Source organism: Saimiri boliviensis, chromosome 6 (genome assembly GCF_048565385.1).
Source record: "Saimiri boliviensis isolate mSaiBol1 chromosome 6, mSaiBol1.pri, whole genome shotgun sequence".
NCBI lineage: Eukaryota > Metazoa > Chordata > Mammalia > Primates > Cebidae > Saimiri > Saimiri boliviensis.
Window position 1 is genome coordinate 58,325,152 of NC_133454.1, and position 22,197 is coordinate 58,347,348.

A 22,197-nucleotide genomic window follows, 5' to 3' on the forward strand; every position below is an offset into this window, starting at 1 on the left:
TGGCAGATTGCATGGTAAGAAGCTGCTTATGTGTCTGACTCTCTCTTAGGCTGTGAACTGTCTGTGGGTAGGGACCATGCTTTCCTCCTCTTTTTACATCCCGTGATGATTCAAGGACTTTGTTTTTGGGTTTCATTTAGGTTCCTGGTAAGAGTTCCTTAGGAGGAGAAGAAAAAAGAAAGTAGAAGGAAAAGAAAGAAGGGAGAGGAGGGAGGGAAAGAAGGAAGGAAGAAAGCGAGAGAGGGAAGGAGGAAAAGGAGGGAGGAAAGGCAGAAAGAAGGAATGTGGCTTTGTCTCAGGCAGACTAATGGGAAAGCCATTTTTCCTTGCCAGCCTCCTTCAAGGGCATGAGGGGTTTCTCTGCGACCCTGGGACCAGGCCTGCCTTGAATTCAAAAATCCTCGGAGCTAAGGGTACGAAGTAGGAAGAATCCCCCCACCCCCCAGGGCTGCAAGGCCTTTGGCAGCTGCTGGCACCTCCCCTGTGGGAGGGACCGCTGCTCCTCGGTTTTTTAAAATTAGCCGTTATGTTTCTCTTCTTTGTGCCGTTCTTCTCCATCCTTAGTGGGCATGGGAGTTTTTACACTATTTCTTTTTCATATTCTGCTGCAAATGAACCCTACACGTTATTGGAAAGGTTAGGGCTAGGATCAGAAGTCAAATTTAGGTTCAGACATGATAAAACTTCAACAGTTCACATTTCACCAGTTCTAACCAGGAAGGTGCTATTGAAATCATTGATTGTTGTCATTTGTTGCTATAATCCAATGGGTGCATTTTAGTTTAAAAGGATATGCCTCCTTTATCTCCTTGAGGTCTCAAACAGCCTCTGAGTAAACTCTCTGCCAACTCCAGAGTCACTCTGAGGGTAGCAGGTGTGCAGGCTCAGTCTGGGGTTTGCGGCCCACCCCACGTACTCCCACTTGCTCTTGGCATTGGCCCCATGGGTGGACCGTGAAGGTAGGGTGCTCTATGGCAACAGTTTTCCTTCAGCAGAGTGGAGAGGGGGAGACTTGTTCTGCCATGCCCATGTTCAGTCTTTTCTGTGGGCAGAGTTCTGGGAACGTGCTTAGCCCAAATTGGTGCCAGCCTGGCAGTGGGTGAAGGGCCAGTGAGGTTTGTGTGTGGCTCACGACCTTAGGGAAAGTGAGATTTTACTCCTGTAACCTCTTGCTTGGAGAATAGTACACCCCTGTTTCAGATAGGTAAGAACTTTCTTGAAGCTTTCAAAAATGAAAATAAAAATGTTAAAGTACACGGCTGCCAGAAAGTCCTTCCTGGTAGCTAACTTGAGCGCTTTGTGCTTATTTTATTTTGGCCACCTCCTCCCCACACCCCCCGTCGGGAGCACGTGCACCTGATACGATAACCTTCCACCAAACCGGGGACCTCTCAGATCTCGGCTTTTTGGAACAAAGACTTTGGATTTCCTTAGCCTTTCATCATCATCTTATCACCCAAACCTTTCATTATCTTTCTCAACTTTTTCTTTGAACTCTTTCCAAAACTTGTCTTTTGAGTTACAGGGACCATAACTTAATTAGATCTTTCATTTCCAGAGGATACTCCTAGTGCCTCGGAAGAAATAAATTAAATTTCAGTCGGATATATTTCATTGGGGGAAGGGTGTAGAAAAAAAGAAATTGGATTCTTTATAAAATAGCACATTGTCTGGTGCCACAAATGAGTCTTCCTTTTCCCAGTTGTTTTTGGAACAATGGGTCCTTTTTTGATGACTTTAATTCCTCAGAGTTTCTAACCTCTAAAAGGTCATGATTTGTGTTCTTTTGTGGATACACGGCTTCTATACTGAAAATAAGCATGATGTGTGACCTCTAATTGTCTGGTAAGTCATGAGCAAACAGACAAGGCTGCAACCTTGTCTGCCCAGACAAGCAGCAGTTAAGCACCTTGTCAAAGCGTGGGAATGAGCGTGTGTGGGTGTCTGTGCTTCTAGCCTTTTCTGCACCAGCTGTTCCAAGGGGAGCAGACAGAGCTGTCTTGCTTCTCCGTAACTTCGTCTCCCTGTAAGTAAACTTGTCTTTTACAATGCTGTTCTCATTAGCTGTGCAGACTTCCTCATACCGATCATTTGGTATCTGTACAGAGACTTTCATGGGGGAAGGGACAGTCTTTAACTTGCCTTAAAACCATCTCTCTGCGGAGCAGAGCAGCAGAGGCTAGCCTTTGCTCAGCCATCACCCCAGTCAGGCTGCTTAAAGCATATTTCGTCACTTCTTTCCACCTGAGTTTTGCCTTGTGTCACATGAAGAAGTTGGGATCTCTGAGGTCCCTTCCGATCCAACCCTGCGATTCTCACAGCATCGGTCATCTAATTGTTCCATAGAAGGGTAGGGCAAGGAAGGAGGGGGTGGGTTTAGCAGCCAGTGGGGGAAAGGATGCTTGCAGAGAGTGCCGGTGTAACTCAGATTCCCACTCATCTCTTCTCCCTCCCAAGGATCCTGAATCAACCTAGTGTGAAGGGACAAGAAAGAGCACCTATTGATCACCCATGATAGGTCAGACGCTGTCCAAGGCTCCTTTTCTACACTGGCTCATTTAGTCTTTACATCTCACTATAGATCTACCAGGTGTTTTCCACCTCAGCAACCACCACATGCCCCATCCACCCCACCCAGATATGTCTACACCCTCAGATTTCACTTGAAATGTTCCAACCTTAGTGCAGCCTTCCCCAGCTGCTCAGACCAGGTTAGAGCCCCCTGTCTTACGTTCTTATATTCCCTATGCTTTCCCTCCATTACACTTAACACCAATGTAATTAAATAATTATCTGCATAATTAATATTTACATGCCTACTCCACAGAAAACTCCTTTAGGGCAGGGATTATATAAGTCTCGTTCATTACTGTATTCCTAGAGCCTAGCACAGTGCTGGCAAAATAGTTGAGATTCAGTAGACATTTGCTAAATAAATGTAAGTGCGAATGCATGAATGAATGAAAGGATGGATGAATAGCAAAGCTGGATACGAATCCAGAACTATCTGGCTCTTGGAGACCTGTGTATAATTTCAAAAGAGCTCCATTTGTAAGCTTGTCCACAGAGTCTCACAGCTATGACCAGCCTGCGGATACTTAGCCACTGTTAGTCATGCTTTGAGTTGTTTCTCCAGAAGTGGGAATGATAGCTGCACTGCTCTGGCCATTCCCTTTAACCCAGTGATACTTGTCACCAAAGATGTCTGTAAAATACTCGAAGATGATGGATCCAGCCTGGTGGTGATTGGAAGTGGGTGGTGGGAGACAGTGAACTGATCCAAACCAATTGTCCTTGTGAGCATTTAGCCCTATGTTTTCATACTAATCAGCAGCAGCCTGGGCAACATAGTGAGACTCTGTCTCTACAAAAATAAAAAAATTAGCCAAATATAGTGGCATGCATTTGTAGTCCCATCTACTTGGGAGGTGTAGGCAGGAGGATTGCTTGAGTGCAGGAGGTCGAGGCTGCAGGGAGCCGTAATCACATCACTGCACTCCAGCCTGGGTGACAGAGTGAGACCCAGTCTCAAAAAGAAAAGAAAAAAGAAAACCATCAGCACCACTTCTAATACATTCTGCCAAAGGGGCTCAAAACAAGAATCTGCTCTGTCAGGGATCTGGGTCAGTAAGAACGAGTGGGTGAAGAGGAAGGAGGAAAAACCAAGACATGACAACCTTTAGAGAAGCAGAAATAAAACTCTAATGTGGAAACTGCCAAAAATAGACTGCCGGGGCTGTCAGACTGCATGCAAATCTGATGCTAATTACATGGAAATTAATTACAAGTCCTAACTTCCATATGCCTCGATATGACCCTTGGGGGAAAACCTGCGGCAGGTGTCTGCCCCCCACCACAGAGGAGTGAGTGGAACACGGGCTTTGATGTCGCCTCCTTCACACTCGGCTCTTGCCACTGCAATGAGGAAGGCTGAGAGGAGGCTAAAAATACTAACAATAGAAATTTGATTTCTTCTTTCAGACAAAAAGCCTTGGCATCCACGGGAGGAAGAAGTGTTCAGGCAGCATGTGACTGGTTGGTATGAGATAAATAAATTGAGAAAATAGTGTATGATTAACTCTGAGTGCATGTGGATGAGTGGGGAGGTGAAGACTTTCTCTAATGGACCCTTCCAGAAGAGACAGGAACCAAAAGACTGTATCAAGCTCATTTCTCAAGTCAGTTGCCTCCTCTGCTCTAGCCCCAGGGTATGTTTCTCCTTGGAGCTGTTTAAAGAAAATCCTAATTCCCAGATAGAGCCCCCCTCATAAGATCTGCCCCCATCTACTCACTTGGAGACTCACTTTAGGTGTATGGATATTGGGCAAATCAATTTAGAAAAGTACCCTACTTACCTTCCAGCGTATCCCTACCCAGGCTGGACCCCACAAGGTTACCATTCTGGGAGCTTCCCTTGTCTTTGGAGGGACCTGGGTTTAATTATAGGCTGACCAGAGGGACAGGCTGGGTTGGTCCTAGTGGACTGGGAAAGGATTTGAAGTTGATCCAAGCACGCTTCTTGGAGAGTGGTTTTAGGACTTTCTTAGGGAGTTGTAGGATGAGTAGGCAATATGACAAGAAGGAAGACAGAAGTTGCTGCATCAGAGAGTTGGTTATGAAGTGTGAGTTTCCAGTAGTAGATTTTTAAATCCTGAATGAAAACCCTTCCCTGCACTGTGCCGACGGTTTGGAGCACATGGAGGGTGGATCTGTCTCTCGGTTCTTTTTTCCCTCGCGTTATTCTCAAGCGACACCTCGTTGGCTCAATTCTGTCTTACAGGTTATTCTCCCACGTCGGTGACCCCTTCCTGGATGACCCTCTGCCCCGGGAGTACGTTCTCTACCTCCGTCCCACCGGCCCCTTAGCACAGAAGCTTTCGGACTTCTGGCAGCAGTCGAAACAGATCTGCGGGAAGAACAAGGCACACAACATCTTCCCCCACATCACACTCTGCCAGTTCTTTATGGTGAGCAGCAGCGCCCCCACCCCTGGGAAACCCGGCTCCCAGGATCCCGAGCCGGCCCTTTAGACCTGGAACAAAGCTGGAACCTTGCAGGAAGATGTAAGGAATAGTCATGGGCTCCTAGAGCCGGAGGGACCTTCAAGGGATCAGTGAGCGCCACAATGAGCACCTCACCCCAACGCTTCCTAGTTTTATCTGCTGAGGCCCAGGAGCACCCCAGGATGGGGCAGCACCATGATTGCAACCCTCTGTGAGAGACACACTGGTCTGGCTGCTGGAAGAGAATCACTGATCTAGCTTCACCCGTTTGCTGTCTACCTTCTCCACTCTTACTACAAGCAAAGAGTAGGAGCTAAGAGCAGGGAGCTAAAGGGGAGTCTATAGACAGGGAAAGTCATTTCCTGTCTATAGGTTTTTTTCCTACTAGATCCTTCCAGAGAAAGCAAAGATATTTACCTGCCATTGTTACCTAGTCTATAATCCTAGATGTCAAAAAGCTTATCTACTGACAATTTTTTTTGAGAAAGTCTCGCTCCGTCACCCAGGTTGGAGTTCATTGGCACAATCTCGACTTACTGTAACCTCCGTCTCTCAGGTTCAAGTGATTCTCCTGCATCAGCCTCCCAAGTAGCTGGGATTACAGGCGTGCACCACCGTGCTCGGCTAATTTTTGTATTTTTTTCACCATGTTGGCCAGGCTGGTCTTAAACTCCTGACCTCAAGTGATATGCCTGTCTCGGCCTCCCAAAGTGCTGGATTACAGGCATGAGCCACCGTGCCCAGCCTCTACTGACCAAATACAATCCCCCCTCTCTATCAAACATGTAAATACATTTTGTCTACTTCAGCTCTCTGTGGTAACAAAGAAGAGTTATCTCCATATATTCAAGATAAAACAAAGTGATAGCATTTTAAAACATTTTTATAAAAACGATTTTGCTTTTTTCCCCCAGATATATTCTCTCTTTTTTTCTCTCTCTCAGGTAATAATATGTTCCTAACACCTTCTCTTTTACCATTCACTCTGAAAATTAAAGTGACTATCATTTCCTCTTAGTCATCCCAGGATCTTTCTCAAAATGCTTCAGAGTTTGAGAGACATGTATTTTTTTTTTTTCCAATGCTCTCAGGAAGGTAGGAGGATGATGTCACAGCTCTCTGGGACTCATTCTTCCCAACTATCATGAGGGTGGATGTAGAGTCAACTTCTGAGCGTCTAAGAGGAAAAGAAAAGGCACAGATGATATAAAACAGTAGAAAACGTGCAGCTTCTCCTGGGATGCTGCGCTCTCTCCTGTCACAGTCCTTCATTCATTTATTTATTTCACAAGCAAGGAGAACTTTGATTTTTTTTTCTTTTTTCTTTTTTTTTAATTGAGACAGAGTCTCACTCTGTCACCGGCTGGAGTCCAGTGGCATGATCTCGGCTCACTGCAACCTCTGCCTCCCAGGTTCAAGCGATTCTGCCTCAGCCTCCCGCGTGGCTGGGATTACCAGGCATCCACCACATTGGGCTAATTTTTGTAATTTTAGTAGAGATGGGGTTTCACCATGTTGGCCAGGCTGGCCTCGAACACCAGACTTCAAGTCATCCACTCACTTCGGCCTCTCAAAGTGCTGGGATTACAGGCATGAGCCAACGTGCCCAGCCTGATTATTTTCTAATTGATAAAAATTGTATACCTTTATGGTGTATACCATGATGGTTGAATATATGTAAGCATGCGGAGTGCCTAAATCAAGCTAATTATGATTAGCTATAGTCACTATTCTGTACAATAGGTCTTTTGAACTTATTTCTCCTCTCTAACTGAAGTTTTGCGTCCTTTGATTAACATCTCCCCAATCTTGCTCCCCTCTCTTGCTTTCTGCTCAACCGGTCCTACAGCATTTTGGCTGGGCTCACAGGGGCCACTTCAGAGCAAGGAAAGGAGGGAAGAGTCACTCGTTCCCCGTGTTCATCTACCAGTAGGGTAATCTGTGTCTGAGTAATTGGGAGACTGCAGTTCCTCTCTCCTGCCACAGACAGGGGTGATGGTTAAGTATTTGCATTATCAGCCTGCTCTAGTCTCTGGGGAGAGGATACCAACGTTAAGTAGCAGCAGACCTCCATCTCCCCTTGTCTCTGAGTGAAGACTGCCTGTTTTTTCCTGCCAGTGCGAGGACAGCAAGGTGGATGCCCTGGGGGAAGCCCTGCAGACCACTGTCAGTCGCTGGAAATGTAAGTTCTCGGCCCCGCTGCCCCTGGAGCTCTATACGTCCTCCAACTTCATCGGCCTCTTTGTAAAGGAAGATAGTGCAGAGGTCCTCAAGAAGTTTGCTGCTGACTTTGCTGCGGAGGCTGCATCCAAAACCGGTGAGCAAACGGCTGCCAGCCCAGCCCTGGGCCCTGTCAATCAAAGAGTTGGAAAGGAAAAAGGATTGGAAATGGTGGTGGAGGAGCAGGATGGGGTTAGGAGGTGGAAGGCCCTGCAGGAATGAGCACGTGTGACAAAAACCAGAGCCTTTTCCTGCAGCCCCACACCTTTTTCCTGCCTTGTAAAATGTTCACTTCTCTTCTGCTAATCTTTGGAAAGACAGACTATGTAAGGCTTATTCCCTAACACCCAAGTTGAAGTTTCACAAATGACTTCCACACTGAACTAGAAACACATTCCTTTGTAGCACCACCGTCTCCTCCTAATTCAGAATTAAAGAACCATCCTTTCTCCCTCCCAAGCTCCCGCCCACATAGATGTTTATCTGGGTCTCATTGTTCACTCCACGAGAGTCCAGTCTTTTCTCAGTGGGTTAGAGGAGACTGGAAGCACTTCTTATTGTATCACAATAAAATCCACCGAGCCAATACCCTTCAAACTTGCCGAAAACCATTAGACAGGATCCTAAGCCTCCCTAGTCTGTTCAAAAATGTAACCCCATCCAAATGTCTCCTGCTCTTCTCATGGGAGCTCTGAGTTTAGGCCAGCTGAGATTTTCTGCCAAAGGAATTAGCTTAAAGGCGTGCTCGAGGCAGGAGATACAGCGGAGGTGACAGGAGGGAGACGTGTGCAGAGCTTTCCTGTCTGACTACAGGTGTGGACAAGCTCACTTAGCTCAATGAAAGCAGGGAAACAGACAGGCAGTCTGGTGGGGGGACAGGCTCTGTTGACTCACTCCAGAATTCAATCACAATCGCCAGGTACTGGTCACCTACTTTGAGGATTCCTTCTACATGAGGAGTGCCACAGAGAAGAGAATAAGAGGTGGTTTCTCCTGACCACGCCCTGCGTAACATCAGCTCTGAAAAGAGAAAGGGGTGGCTCCCCCTTCACGGAAGGAAAGAAACTCGCCCGGGGAAGATGTTGATCAGGACAATGTAGGAAAGGCCTGTAGGCGGACAGGTGGCAGGAGCACAGGCAGGCCTGAGAGGGTGCGAGCAGAGCCGTGTGCTGAGTGCAGAGCTGGAGGAGACCTAGAACTTCCCTACCCCTAATTTTCTTTTTTTTTTTTTTGAGACGGAGTTTCACCTTTCTCGCCCAAGCTAGAGTGCAGTGGTGCCATCTTGGCTCACTGCAACCTCGGTCTCCTGGGTTCAAGCGATTCTCTTGCCTCAGCCTCTCAAGTAGCTGGGACTATAGGCGCATGCCACCACGCCCGGCTAATTTTTTTGTATTTTTAGTAGCGACGGGGTTTCACCGTGTTAGCCGGGATGGTCTTGATCTCCTGACCTTGTGATCTGCCTGCTTTGGCCTCCCAAAGTGCTGGGATTACAGGTGTGAGCTACCACACCTGGGCCCCAATCCGTTAGTTTATGGAGTGTCAGAGAAGGGGAAGACCTGAGCAGAGCCACACAGTTTGCTCCTTGGTGTCTTGGCCTTCGGCCTAGACCTCACCTGCCATTGTTCCCTGCTGCTATTTTCATCACCAGCTCAGGCCCTTTGTTCCACATTCCTCTTTACCAGAAAAGCCCCACTCAGGGCTTGGACCTGTGAGTGTGATCGTGGCTCAGCATCACTGCAGGAGCACAGTGCTCTCAGAAGGAACACAAGGACCGTAAGACACCTCTGTACTTGGGGAGGGGGTCTCTTTACACTCCCCAACCCCCACTCCCAGCTCTTCCTCTCCCCTGGCCGACAGGACTGGTCTCTGGGTCCTGACTTCAGAGAAGCCTGACATTTCATAGGAGCTTAATATTTCAGAGAAAGAGCATAACAGAGAGGCAAATTATTTCCTGTTCTTATCCCTCAATCTCCAGGAAATGGCTTTTTCTCATCCCACAGTAGTTATTGTCAGAACCACTAAATCCCCACAAGAACCAAAAACTAATGTCAAAGCCACACAACCCAAATCCTTCGCAAATGAGAAAAGCAAGTCTCAGCCAGGGCCGCAGCAGATTCTTAGACTGCATCGTGAGCGAGAAGCAGCTGAAGCCCCAGCTTTCCCGGTGGGATGTGGGACTCCAAGATCCTGCTGTCATGAAGAACTTGGCGGGCTTCGTTTCTCTGCCCTTGTGTGGCCCCCTGGTGGGGAGGTGGAGAACTGGGTGACCACGCACAGCTTAGCTGGTCCAGCTCCTCGTTACCTGGCGTGGAAAGCCGGCCACTGTGTCTTTGCCCTGGAACTTACACCTTGGTATTCTCCAGTTGTTAGCAGGCCTGGATATTATCAAGTAGATTTAGTGCCATCCTCCATTCGAAGTGGTCAAAGAAGATTCATTCGTGTGCATTTATTCATTTAACAAGTACTGAAAACTTGCGTGATACGCTGAGTAAGGAAATAATGTGAGCAAGAGACAAGAACCTTGTCTCATGGGACTTACACCAAAGAAAGGCAATGCAGTATTTTTAAAAAGTACTTAAAACCCAAATGCCCAATTTCTAGTTCTATCTTGGGCCACTAATTCTCTGTGTGACTTGACCAAGCCCCTTAAATTCTCAAATTCCCTGATTTCTTCTAGTTGCAATTTCTTCATTATTCCAGCTTGTACAGTAGATGATCTCCCTCATTGGAAATACAAAAGAGGTGGCCAGGCGCCGTGGCTCATGCCTGTAATCCTAGCTAGCACTTTGGAAGGCTGAGGCAGGTGGTGGATCACAAGGTCAGGAGTTCGAGACCAGCCTGGCCAATATGGTGAAATCCTGTCTCTACTACAAAAAAAAAAAAAAAAAAAAAAAAAAAATTAGCCAGGCATGGTGGCACATGCCTGTAATCCCAGCTACTCAGGAGGCTGAGGCAGAAGAATCACTTGAACCTGGTAGGCAGAGGTTGTAGTGAGCCGAGATTGCACCAGTGTACTCCAGCCTGGATAATAGAGTGAGACTCCGTTCCAAAAAAGTAAGAAAGAAAGAAAATACAAAAGAGACAAGGCATGGTGGTTCACACCTGTCCTCCCAGCTACTCAGGAGGCTGAGGTGGGAGCATCACTTGAGCCCAGGAGGTTGAGGCTGCAGTGAGTCATGACCATGCCACTGCATTGTAGCCTGGGCAAGAGAGCAAGACCCTGTCTCAAAAAAAAAAAAAAAAAAAAAAAAGGATAAAGGAGAAATAAAAGCCATTCTCTCATGTAGGTAGGGTTGGTTTGTTTTGTCTCTTGGGGTATCTTAGAATAACAGTCTGTATACTTTAAACCAGTATTTCTCAACTAAGGGTGATTTTGCCTCCCAGGGTACATTTGGCAATTTCTGAGGTCATTTTCAGTTATCAAAACTACTGGCATCTTGTGGATAGAGGACAGGGATGCCATTAAACACCCTGTAATGCACAAGACAGCCCCCCACAAAAAATAATTATTCAACCCAAAATGCTGTTGAGAGAAACCTGGCATTAAACTTTGAAAACACCCATCTTCTCCCCTCATTTCTCCATCAATCTCGCCCAGAAGTTAAGAGACCTGACTCAAAAATGAAGGTAGTGCATCCTTGGGAGTCAGGCAGTTATGAAACATGCGCTGTATTTCCACACAAATTATTTCATCGCTGTAGGTCACGGTGCCCTTGTCTGAATGGTGGGGTTGGTGGCGATCCACTGGAATGGTTGTGAGAAGGACTTAACTAAAAGGGCTACCCACAGCCAACCTGTAGCTCCCAGAGGAAAGCTGTGTGGTGGCTCTTTATCTCTTGAATAGTGTCTTGATTTGGAATCTCTTGCTATCCCCTTACCCCCTTATTCTACTGCTGTGAAGGAGAGAAACATCTTTTGTCTTCTTTGTTATGTAGGAAGCAGAATTTCCCAGGGCACCTTTCTATCCCCTTCCTTAAGTCTTCACCATTGCTGTGATCACCACCTTCTAACTCCTGATTTTTTTCTTCCTTTTTCCAGAAGTGCATGTGGAACCTCATAAGAAGCAGCTACATGTGACCTTGGCTTACCACTTCCAGGCCAGCCACCTACCCACCCTAGAGAAACTGGCCCAGAACATTGACGTCAAGCTAGGGTGTGACTGGGTGGCTACCATATTTTCTCGGGATATCCGATTTGCTAATCATGAGGTAATGTCTCACTGTGGTTCCAGATGCTACCAGGTGCAGGGATGCGGTCAGAATCAGCAGCTTGCTGCTGCAGGGAGATGGGTACCTACAGGGGGAAAATGGAGCAGGCACCTAACAAGGCAGTCTGCTGGCCCAGGATTGTGTCCAGCCTCTGCCCGCCTCACTGGGCGGCTTCTGGAATGCCTCCTTCCTCTCTGGGTCACAAGTGGTTCATCTGGGTAACATCCCCATAGTCCTGACTGCCCTGCCAATCTTACTGCAGCAAAGAGGAAACGAAATGGGGCTGGACGAGGTGGCTCACGCCTGTAATCCCAACACTTTGGGAGGCCAAGGTGGATGGATCACGAGGTCAGGAGCTCAAGTCCAGACTGGCCAATGTGGTGAAACCCTGTCTCTACTAAAAAAATACAGAAATTAGCTGGGCATGGTGGCTTGTGCCTGTAATCCCAGCTACTTGGGAGGCTGAGGTAGGAGAATTGCTTGAACCGGGACCCGGGAGGCAGAGGTTACAGTGAATCTTGGTTGTGCCACTGCACTCCAGCCTGGGCTACAGAGCGAGACTCCATCTCAAAAAAAAAAAAAAAAAAAGATGAAATGGGAGAGAATAAATAAATAATATATTGGAAAATTTTGAATGGTATATAAATTTATGTTGTTAATGAAAGATACCATTCTGACCTTAAGTGAGTTGAAGAACATTAAAAAAAAAAAAAAAGCTTGCAAAGACATCATCAACAGATATTTGCTGTGTATCTGTATCATGCAAAGTACCTTGGAGCATACTGGAATTTTAAAATGTGGTCTTGTCCTCAAAGAGCTTTGAGGACAGACACATATGAAAAGAAAACTCAGGCCACCTACTGTGGGAGTTTGTGCACATCCCAGTGGGAGGCCTGAGTGGGACAACCGAATCCCATCACAAGGAGAAAGACTGGTACCCCAGCATCCTTCCTTTGAGGGAATCAACATTGCCTTCCAGACAAGTATGTGACATCTTGGAAGCATAATACTGTCTTTTTTTTCTTTTTCTTTTTCTTTTTTTTTTAAAGACAGAGTTTCACTCTTCTTGTCCAGGCAGGAGCGCAGTGGCACAGTCTTGGCTCACTGCAACCTCTGCCTCCTGGGTTCAAGCGATTCTTCCGCCTCAGCCTCCCAAGTAGCCAGAATGACAGGCGCCCACCAGTAGAGAGAATTTTAAGTTTTAAGAGTTTTAAGCACAGGGAAGGAAGAGCTCGAGCTCCTAAAACAAGACTTGTTTGGGCTGTGGGTTCCTCGAGTGTTAAGATTCAGTGTGCTACAATGGATTTGAGATCCCTAGCTCCTAGCACAGAATGCTCAGCCTGTGCTGAATTTGAGATATGCCCAGGTATGCCATCCACCACTGATCTGCTTTATTTTTATTTTCTTTCTTTTTTTTCTTGAGGTGGACTTTCCCTCTTTCACCCAGGCTAGAGTGCAGTGACATAATCTCAGCTTACCACAACCTCTGCCTCCTGGGTTCAAGAGATTCTCCTGCCTCAGCCTCTTGAGTAGCTGGGATTACAGGTTCCCACCACCATGCCTGGCTACTTTTTGTGTTTTTAGTAGACACTGGGTTTCACCATGTTGACCAGGCTGATCTTGAACTCCCGACCTCAAGTGATCTGCTCGTCTCAGCCTCCCAAAGTGCTGCGATTACAGACGTGAGTCACCACGCCCAGCCAATGTTGTCTTTTTCTGTCCTGAAAGAGAAGCTGAGACACAAAGACATTAACTGGTTGGCCCAAAAGCTAAGTAGTAACTTAGGGCCAGAGATGAAGCCAGAGTCCATGTATTTTGACCAATAAAGAAAGGCAACCTGTCAGAAAAAAAGAAAAAAAAAAAAAAAAAACTACATCATAGCCAGGCATGGTGGCTGCCACTTATAATCCCAGCACTTTGGGAGGCCGAAGCAGGAGTATTGCTTGAGACCCAGAGTTCCATACCAGCCTAGGCAGCACAGCAAGACTGTATCCCTACACACCCACAAAAGACCTCCTCATTTGTTAAAAATGTGCCTTCCAACCTTCCAACTTTACATTTATTAAGCAATTCTTCTATTCGTTACCCAATTTATCAGCAGCCAAAGAACTGATATTTTTGTTAGTTTATATAGCCTTTTAACATCTCTTCTAGACTTACTTTACTTACTTTACTTACTTACTTTAAAAAAAAATGATCTGATGGTTTTCTAAGTTAAGAACAAAAGAAAAAATTAAAAAATTAAAAACAGTTAGAACCCCAGGGCTGAGGCCAGACAAGCTTACTGTTTCAGAAGTGGTAGAGGAGAGCCAACCCATGAGTCAGAGGTTCAGGGCTAGGCATGGTGCCCTGTGAGTGTCAGGGGCATGCAGCCTTGTCTGAGTCTGCTGATGGGAACATGACGTCCTCCTTTTGAATCATTTGATACAGGTTTCTGTAAGATGCCTTGAGCAGATTGGGCCTGATCTCACTTAAGAATTCTGACACATCCTAGAGTCACTTAGAGCGGGCCCTGAAGATAACAAGGGAGGTGTGGCTGGCTGGACTCCTTCTGAGGGCAGAATAAAATAAAATAAAATTAAAAAGTAAATGGCTGCAAATGCAGATGGCTCTAAGAAGTCACCTTTCTAAGAGAAGGAAGGTGGCAGTGGAATTTTACAAGGAATATCCTCTAATCAACACTGCCCTCCAGTTAACTCAAAGGGTAATTGCTTTTCTGCCTGACCCACATTCGGCTCAATTGGCATGGAAGGAAAAAGGCAGCAGGCGCCCACGTGAATTATTTTCTAAAAATAACTTGGCCTCTTTTTATCTCTTATTTGTAAAAGCTCATTTATTACTGTTCGTTCTGATAAAGCTCTCCTCGGCCCCTTTGGACTAGACCTCTCCCCTGAGGTCTTTCGATTCTACCTGAGCTGAAAGACCTCAGGGGAGTCCGCACATGTAACCCTCTTCTTGCCTGCCTTCAACCTGTCCCCAGGAGGCAGTTTTGATTGATTTTCCAGTGAGGGAACAGATGTCCAGAGAAGGAGAGTGGTTTGGGCAAGGACACTCCGACAAGGCACCGTGATACTTAGGAAAACTCCAAGGCTTCATCCCTCTGCTGTGTAGACTCTCACTTGATTTAGACATGCAAATGCTCATTTGTGTTTCACATAGGCTCTTCCCACGTGAGTGATTACATTGGGCCATGCCAGTTTCATATACCAACCAATAGAAATCCAGAGGAAGGACAGGGTGATAACAAAAAGCATCACTTTTGGAGTCTAGCACACTTGGCTTGGAATCCTGGCTCCATCATTATGGAAGGGTTAAATTCACTTTGACTACTTGTATAAATCTCCAGTCCTTAGTTTTCTCATCTGTAAAATGGTGACAGTGTTTTGCTAGGTGGTTATGAAGATTAAATAAGAAGCTATATGGAAAGGCTCTAAAGTAATACCCAGCACAAGGTGGGTGCAACAGCAACAAAACATTATTGTGCATGAGAATAAAAAGGGCTCCAAAGACGGTTCAGCTCCTGTAATCACACAGGGCTTTGGCTGCCTTTCATTCAGCAAACTGAATTCCGTCTCAGAGTAGAAAGGGAGGAAAGACATATCTGAGGTGAACTCAAGAGTTCTTACAAGTACAGGCCAGGCGCAGTGACTCATGCCTGTCCCAGAACTTTGGGAGGCCAAGGCGGGTGGATCACCTGAGGTCAGGAGTTTGAAACCAGCCTAGCCAACACAGTGAAATCTCATCTCTGCTAAAAAGACAAAAGTTAGCCAGGCGTGGTGGTACACGCCTGTAGTCTCGGCTACTCAGGAGGCTGAGGCAGGAGAATCACTTGAATCTGGGATGTGGAGGTTGCGGTAAGTCAGGATCATGCCACTGCACGCCAGCCTGGGCCACAGAGCAAGACTCTGTCCCAAAAAAAGAAAAAAAGAAGAGTTCTAACAAGTAGATGCCAAACATAAAATAAAAGAATAAGTAGAATGTAGTATAAATTAGGCATATGTTCCCATGTCTCTCAAACTTAGGCTAAGGTTTTGTATCTGCTTTTGGTGAGTGAGAAAAGGCATTGGGGACATGGGTCTCGGTTACAATTTTAGATTTCCCACGATGCCTTAATTCTTTTATTGTTCATTCAGTAAATCAAAGCTATTTATTGTCCAACTTCCCTATGCCTAGGACATATTGTCTCTAACCTTTGTCGTGCCTCAGTTTCCCTGGGGATAACCTAGAGATAGAATGAATACTCACCTCCCCTACGTGGTAGGACAAAGGAGGACTTACCTGCAATCGCATTGAGTTTCTCAAGGGAAAGGCACTACTGGGCCAAAGGCATTATTAGCCAAGACCACGCTGTGCTTGAACATTTAAGGAGCACGAGTTTAGGCTTGTTTCCCTATGACTCGGCGCCTTTCTCCACCTTGTCCCAGAAAAAAAGAATGGTCTTTTTCATGGGAAGTCACACATTTAGCTTTGCAGTTTATGAGATTTCACGTGAATTTTTTTTTTTCCTTTTAAGCTGATTTAACAATCCCACAGAAAACCTTCCTGGCTTGTTTGGAGAGGTGGCTTGAGTGTGTGAGGCAGAGGGACAGGAGGGTAAGGAGGCAATCAGAAAGCAGGAAGATCTAGAACTGAAAGATGCTGGAGTCAGAATTAGGGAAACAAACAGCCGCCCTACATAAAAGGAAAATCGGAGATGCAGCGGTACAAATGAGTTCTGTGCACAATCACTCTCATCCTCTGAAAAGAATCACCCCTTCACTGGCCCCTTTCTTTAGAGATTTCCAGGAGGAAGTTCTCTCTTTGTAACATTCTGGTGTGTCACTTTGACATCAGCGAGCCTATTAGCTCGCAGGCCTACCCAGCACCAGGTCCAGGGACCAGGGTTGGCTGAAGGAAGGGCATGACCCGGGAGATCAGGTACCCTGGTTCAATGGAAGTAATTATGCCCCTTCGGTGTACAAGGCTCTGTCCTAGGTGTTTTCTTAGATTGTCTCATTCACCTTTTATGGTCTAAAGTGTTATTTTACAGATGAGAAAACTGAAGCTAAAGTTAGAAATATGCAGGTGGAGACCAGAATACTTGGCCTCCAACTAATGGCTTTGAGACTCTAGAAAGCAGTGAAAGCTGTTAAAGCTTTCTCTGTCTCTGTGTCCTTTGTGAAACAAATAAGATAGGAAATATTTTCCTTACTATTGAAGTCTCCTGCTATTAGTAACAAAAAATAGTAAAATAAATGTTTTTTACAGTATCTTCATGCCTGTACCTGTGAGGTTTATACCTACCAGGAAAGGAGGGCAAAAAGAAATAAAGAATAAATAGCCAACGGGCATGGCCTGTGGTTAGCCTGGGGGCTTTTGTTCTCCATCTGATGAAAGCTGGCTACATGCTGATGCAGACACTGATGTCTAGACATTTTTCTTTCAGGGTCTTTGTTAAAACTGTAGGTTTAAAGAAAGCTCCTTGAAGGTAGAGACCATGTCTGGTTTAAAGAGCTAAAGTGGCTGGGCAAGGTGACTCACACCTGCAATCCCAGCACTTTGGGAAGCTGAGACGGGTAGATCACCTGAGGTCAGGAGTTTGAGACCAGCCTGGCTAACATGGTAAAACCCCATCGCTATTAAAATACAAAAATTAGTCGGGCGTGGTGGTGGTCTCCTGTAATCCTAGCTACTCAGGAGGCTGAGGCAGGAGAATTCACTTGAACCCAGGAGGAGAGGTTGCAGTAAGCCGAGCCAAGATCACGCCATTGCACTCTAGACTGGGCAACAAGAGTGAAACTCCATCTCAAAATATAATAATAACAAGTAAATAAATCAAGAGCTAAGTTACATAGAAAGGAGAATACTTCATACCCCAAGCTTTCCTGAAGGAGAGACATTCCACCTGGCCCATCTGTAACCCCTGTATGGAAGACTGGCTTTCCATGAGCTGGGTTTCAAGTGTCTATCATGGTGAATTGCAGATGAAGCAAGGGAAACTGGGTCTAAGTCCATTTATATAGCACTTGACCAGAGAGTCTGCAGGATTTCAGCTCAGTTTCCTAAAATGATACTTGAATCCTGATCGGAAATCTAGACATGCCTGAAGAAAAGTGTGGAACCATTTCTAGCACCAGGCATACACCCACAATACCCTGAAGAGAGAAGTGCTCTCTGATAGGAATTTACACCTACTCAGGGCCTGCAGACCCCAGGGACTCCTGAGCACATCGCCCTCTGGAAGTGTGCGGTATTAATGCATAACATACAGTCCTGGCCTTGAGGCACTCAGGAGAATGGTGACGTGTGGGGCTCACTCACCCTCTCTTCCTTTTTCAGACATTACAGGTGATCTACCCCTACACCCCACAAAATGACGACGAGCTGGAGCTGGTCCCCGGGGACTTCATCTTCATGTCTCCAATGGAGCAGACCAGCACCAGTGAGGGTTGGATCTATGGTACGTCCTTAACCACCGGCTGCTCCGGACTCCTGCCTGAGAATTACATTACCAAGGCTGATGAATGCAGCACCTGGATATTTCATGGGTAAGCAGACACAAAGACCTTTATGCCCTTTGAAAAACGTTGCTGAGGCACACTTGATCCTGGATACACAGGGCAGCAGCAAATGGGGTCCATGGGAAGAAGACCCTGTGGGTTCCAGACTTCTAGAAAAGGAGCTGACTTGAGGCATGGGAAAAATGTGAAATGGATTGTTCTGCTTCCCCCCATCTGCCCCATTTGCTGTGTTGTCTGCTTGAGTCCTTAATCAGAGACTAAACTGCGGCTGCCTGGGGTCCGTCTCTTCTGGCTGAAGGGTGGCATCATCCCAGTGCTACGTCTTCACTGCTTTATGGTTTCTGGCCACCTTGTCCTGAGTCATGACCCAGGGTGGCCTGACTCCCCAAAGCAGCTGGACAGATTACTACTCTGCCAGCCAGACCAATAGAGAAAGGGCTTTCAAGAAGCTGGAGCCCTGTCTGTACCCCTCATTTGCTAAGTGACCCTGAGCAAGTCCTCAGACACAGTCTGTGCATGCCTAGACGACAAAGACCGTGTCTAAGGTAACAGGCAACTGCCAGACTGAAAAAGGGTATCTTTCCCCTCCCCTCTGCCAGTCTTCCTTTGGGTAATAACTTTCCACCCATCCCTCATTACTAGTTTGTCCCCATTCCCTACTGGTCCCGTGTTCAGTGGCCAACTTTGTCCCAGTAGAGAAAATAGAAACAAAAAGCATCTTTCTTTCTTAGTCGGAGCAGCTCAAAGCCAGCGCGTCCCTGGTACACTCGGGCATGTAGCCAGGGCCTGCATGCTGGTTTGTTTTCCTCCCTCTTGTTTCTGCCATGTGGCAACATGGCTGAGAGGCAGAAGCCCTGAGCACCAGCTGCTTGGTTGCTTACATTGTTATTATCGCCATAAAGGAGAAGCAGAGAGAGATGATTTCATCAAGTCTCTGTCTGGAAAGAGAAAATAAAGGTCCCTTACCCTAGTGAGCCACGAACAGACAAACCACAAATCCAAAGATGGGAAAGAATATTTTCTTCCTTAATAACCCCACCCAGCAATCCCTTCCTCTCTCTTTCACCCCCGCCTCCACCTCAGTCCAGCCCATGAACCTCCAGCATTGGATGACACAAAATTAGAGGTCAAATCTGTCTCATGTTTCCCGAACATTTGCTTTTCAGAAATGCTTCCGAAGATCAAAATATACAGGTTGGGTTTCCAAAGTCTCTGTTTTAATCCCTGTAACAAGTAAAGCAAAATATGCATTAATAAACTGAGCACTAAAAGATTATTTGCCTGACAAAGCACAGTTTTCAGATCTCTCTATTATTTTTTGTTTTATGGTACTTGGAGTTGCTGTTTTATCAGATCTCTTTCTTAAAAGTAGATGTATGGCCGAGTGTGGTGGCTCACGCCTATAATCCCAACACTTTGGAAGGCCAAGGTGGGTGGATCACTTGAGGTCAGGAGTTCGAGATCTGCCTGACCAACATGGAGAAACTCCATCTCTACTAAAAGTAAAAAAAAAAAAATTAGCTCAGTGTGGTGGCACATGCCTGTAGTCCCAGCTAATTGGGAGGCTGAGGCAGGAGAATCACTTAAACCTGGAGGCAGAGGTTGCAGTGAGTGGAGATGGTGCCAGCCTGGGCAACAGAGTGAGACTCCATCTCAAAAAAAAAAAAAAAAAAAAAAAGTGGATGTATGTGAATATGTGAGAAGCTGTGCTCATCTCTTAGAGTTCACCCCATCTAAACCCACTCTGCCCTAAATTACAGTTCAGGCCATCGTGAACCTGAGTGACATCGGTCAGTGGGTCCCAGGGAGGTCTTTGTGTCCTCTTTTATTTGAGAGATTACTAATGATCTCATGTCCCCGAGAACCATGTCTGAAATTGAACTAACAGCTTCCACAGCCAACCCTGATCAGAGTAGGGAATAAGTTAGGCATTAGTCAATTGTGATTAAGAATTTGAGATAGGGCCCGGCGCGGTGGCTCAAGCCTGTAATCCCAGCACTTTGGGAGGCCGAGGCGGGTGGATCACGAGGTCAAGAGATCGAGACCATCCTGGTCAACATGGTGAAACCCCGTCTCTACTAAAAGTACAAAAAATTAGCTGGGCATGGTGGCACGTGCCTGTAGTCCCAGCTACTCAGGAGGCTGAGGCAGGAGAATTGCCTGAACCAGGAGGCGGAGGTTGCAGTGAGCCGAGACCGTGACATTGCACTCCAGCCTGGGTAACAAGAGCAAAACTCTGTCTCAAAAAAAAAAAAAAAGAATTTGAGATTGGATTCCAATAGTCTTGGATTTAAGTGATAACTCTCTCAATTTAACCAGCTGTGTGGCCTTGGCCAATTTGCATTACCTCTCTGAGCCTCTGTTTGCTCATCTAGAAAATGGAACTAAATAATTGCACTGACCTATGAGGTCACTGCTATATAATAGCAGTGACTATAAAATCGCCATTTGTGGCCGGGCATGGTGGCTCACACCTGTAAACCCAGCACGTTGGGAAGCCGAGGTGGGTGGATCAGGAGGTCAGGAGTTCAAGACCATCCTGGCCAACAAGGTGAAACCCCATCTTTACTAAAAATACAAAAATTACCTGGGCATGGTGGCATGTGTGCACCTGTAATCCCAGCTACTGGGGAAGCTGAGGCAGGAGAATCGCTTGAACGTAGGAGGCAGAGGTTGCAGTGAGCGGAGATGATGTCACAGCACTCTAGCCTGGTGACAGAGTGAAACTCCATCTCAAAAAAAAAAAAAATCGCATTTGCATAATGATGATGATTTTCTTTTTTCTGTCTTGTGTTTGCCAGTCCTCACTTAGTGTTCATCAAAGGAAATGTGTCTTCCATAAAAGCAATCCTGTAGATAAACTGCGCTTTCCTACTTAACCCCCAAGGTCAAATGACTCAAGGAGGCGGAGCCCCGCTTCTTTGTAAAACTGACCTTCTCTCACTCCTAACCCAAGATAGGCTTCAGGACGTAGAGCCCCAGGGGGATGTCGAGCACGACCTGGCTGGCATGGTGGGACATTGCTCAGGGGTCACTGATTTTAACAACGCTCCCTGCCCCATGCTTCTCAGTTTTCTGAGTCCCTACTAAGGGAATGTGTTCTCGCCACACTAACTGAAGTGCCTTACTTGGTTCTGAGTTATCCTCAGGTGTTTTTCAGTTGATGAAGCTCTTCTGTGTTCTCTGAAGCTGAGTGAGCTGCCTGGCCGCTTGGGCTTAGCACAGGCCTGGCGTCCTGGCGTGTGGCAGGGAGAAGCCAGCTCTCCCGATGCTTGAGAGGTTCCGGATGTCAGGCCCGGCTTCCTCCCTCCACTGTTCTGAGCAAGAAGTATCTGACTGCTGTCTTACTGGAACTGACAGCTCCACGCTGTCTCAGAGTGAGTCAGGTCCTTTTATAATGACAGTTAAGAAGGGAAAGAGGCTGGCATTCGTCTTGCCATGGGAGCCGAAGGAGGGAGAGAAGGGATCCTATCAGTATCTTCACAGCTGCAATAAAGCAAAGAAGCAGACTTGTACAAGCATGATTCTAGGTAGCTAGGCATTTCGAACCCTGAAGCTTTGATGAGTCAGAAAATAAAACCGGATTTTTTTTGTTTTTTGTTTTTTGTTTTTCTGAGACAGAGTCTCAATCTGTTGCCCAGGCTGCAGTGCAGTGGTGTGATGTCAGCTCACTGTAACCTCTGTCTCCTGATTCAAGTGATTCTCCTGCCTCAGCCTCCCGAGTAGCTGGGACTACAGGCATGTGCCACCACACCCAGCTAATTTTTGTATTTTTGGTAGAGATGGGGTTTCACCGTGTTGGCCAGGCTGGTTTCGAACTCCTGACCCCAGGTGATCCACTCGCCTCAGCCTCCCAAAATGTTGGAATTACAGGCCTGAGCCACTGCGCTTGGCCAAGCTGGATTTTCTTTAACTGTGTGAAGTTTGGGAGGGTCTCAGTTTAAAATAACATAGAATAGCTGGTCTATTATTCCGTGTGAACAGCATAGGATTTCCTTGGGCCACAGTTACTTAAATTTTACTGTTGGCCGGGCGCGGTGGCTCACGCCTGTAATCCCAGCACTTTGGGAGGCAGAGACGGGTGGATCACAAGGTCAGGAGTTCGAGACCAGCCTGGCCAAAACGTTGAAACCCCGTCTCTACTAAAAATACAAAACTTAGCTGGGTGCAGTGGCACGCGCCTGTAATCCCAGCTACTCAGGAGGCTGAGGCAGGAGAATCGCTTGAACCTGGGAGGTGGAGGTTGCAGTGAGCCAAGATCGTGCC

General features: G+C 46.6%; 1 protein-coding gene across 2 annotated transcripts in view; it reads left to right on the forward strand.

The window, feature by feature from the left end:
- UBASH3B (ubiquitin associated and SH3 domain containing B) overlaps positions 1-22,197 on the forward strand; it is a 170,157-nt gene that overhangs the window by 124,376 nt on the left and 23,584 nt on the right. The window contains exons 2-6 of one of the 2 annotated variants that reach the window (XM_003923583.3): positions 3,982-4,035; positions 4,781-4,967; positions 7,122-7,320; positions 11,262-11,431; positions 17,750-17,958. In XM_003923583.3, the coding sequence (XP_003923632.1) occupies positions 3,982-4,035; positions 4,781-4,967; positions 7,122-7,320; positions 11,262-11,431; positions 17,750-17,958 (819 nt within the window). Of the gene's footprint in view, positions 1-3,981; positions 4,040-4,780; positions 4,968-7,121; positions 7,321-11,261; positions 11,432-17,749; positions 17,959-22,197 lie in introns of both variants that reach the window. The other variant, XM_039471376.2, reaches the window with a different exon arrangement.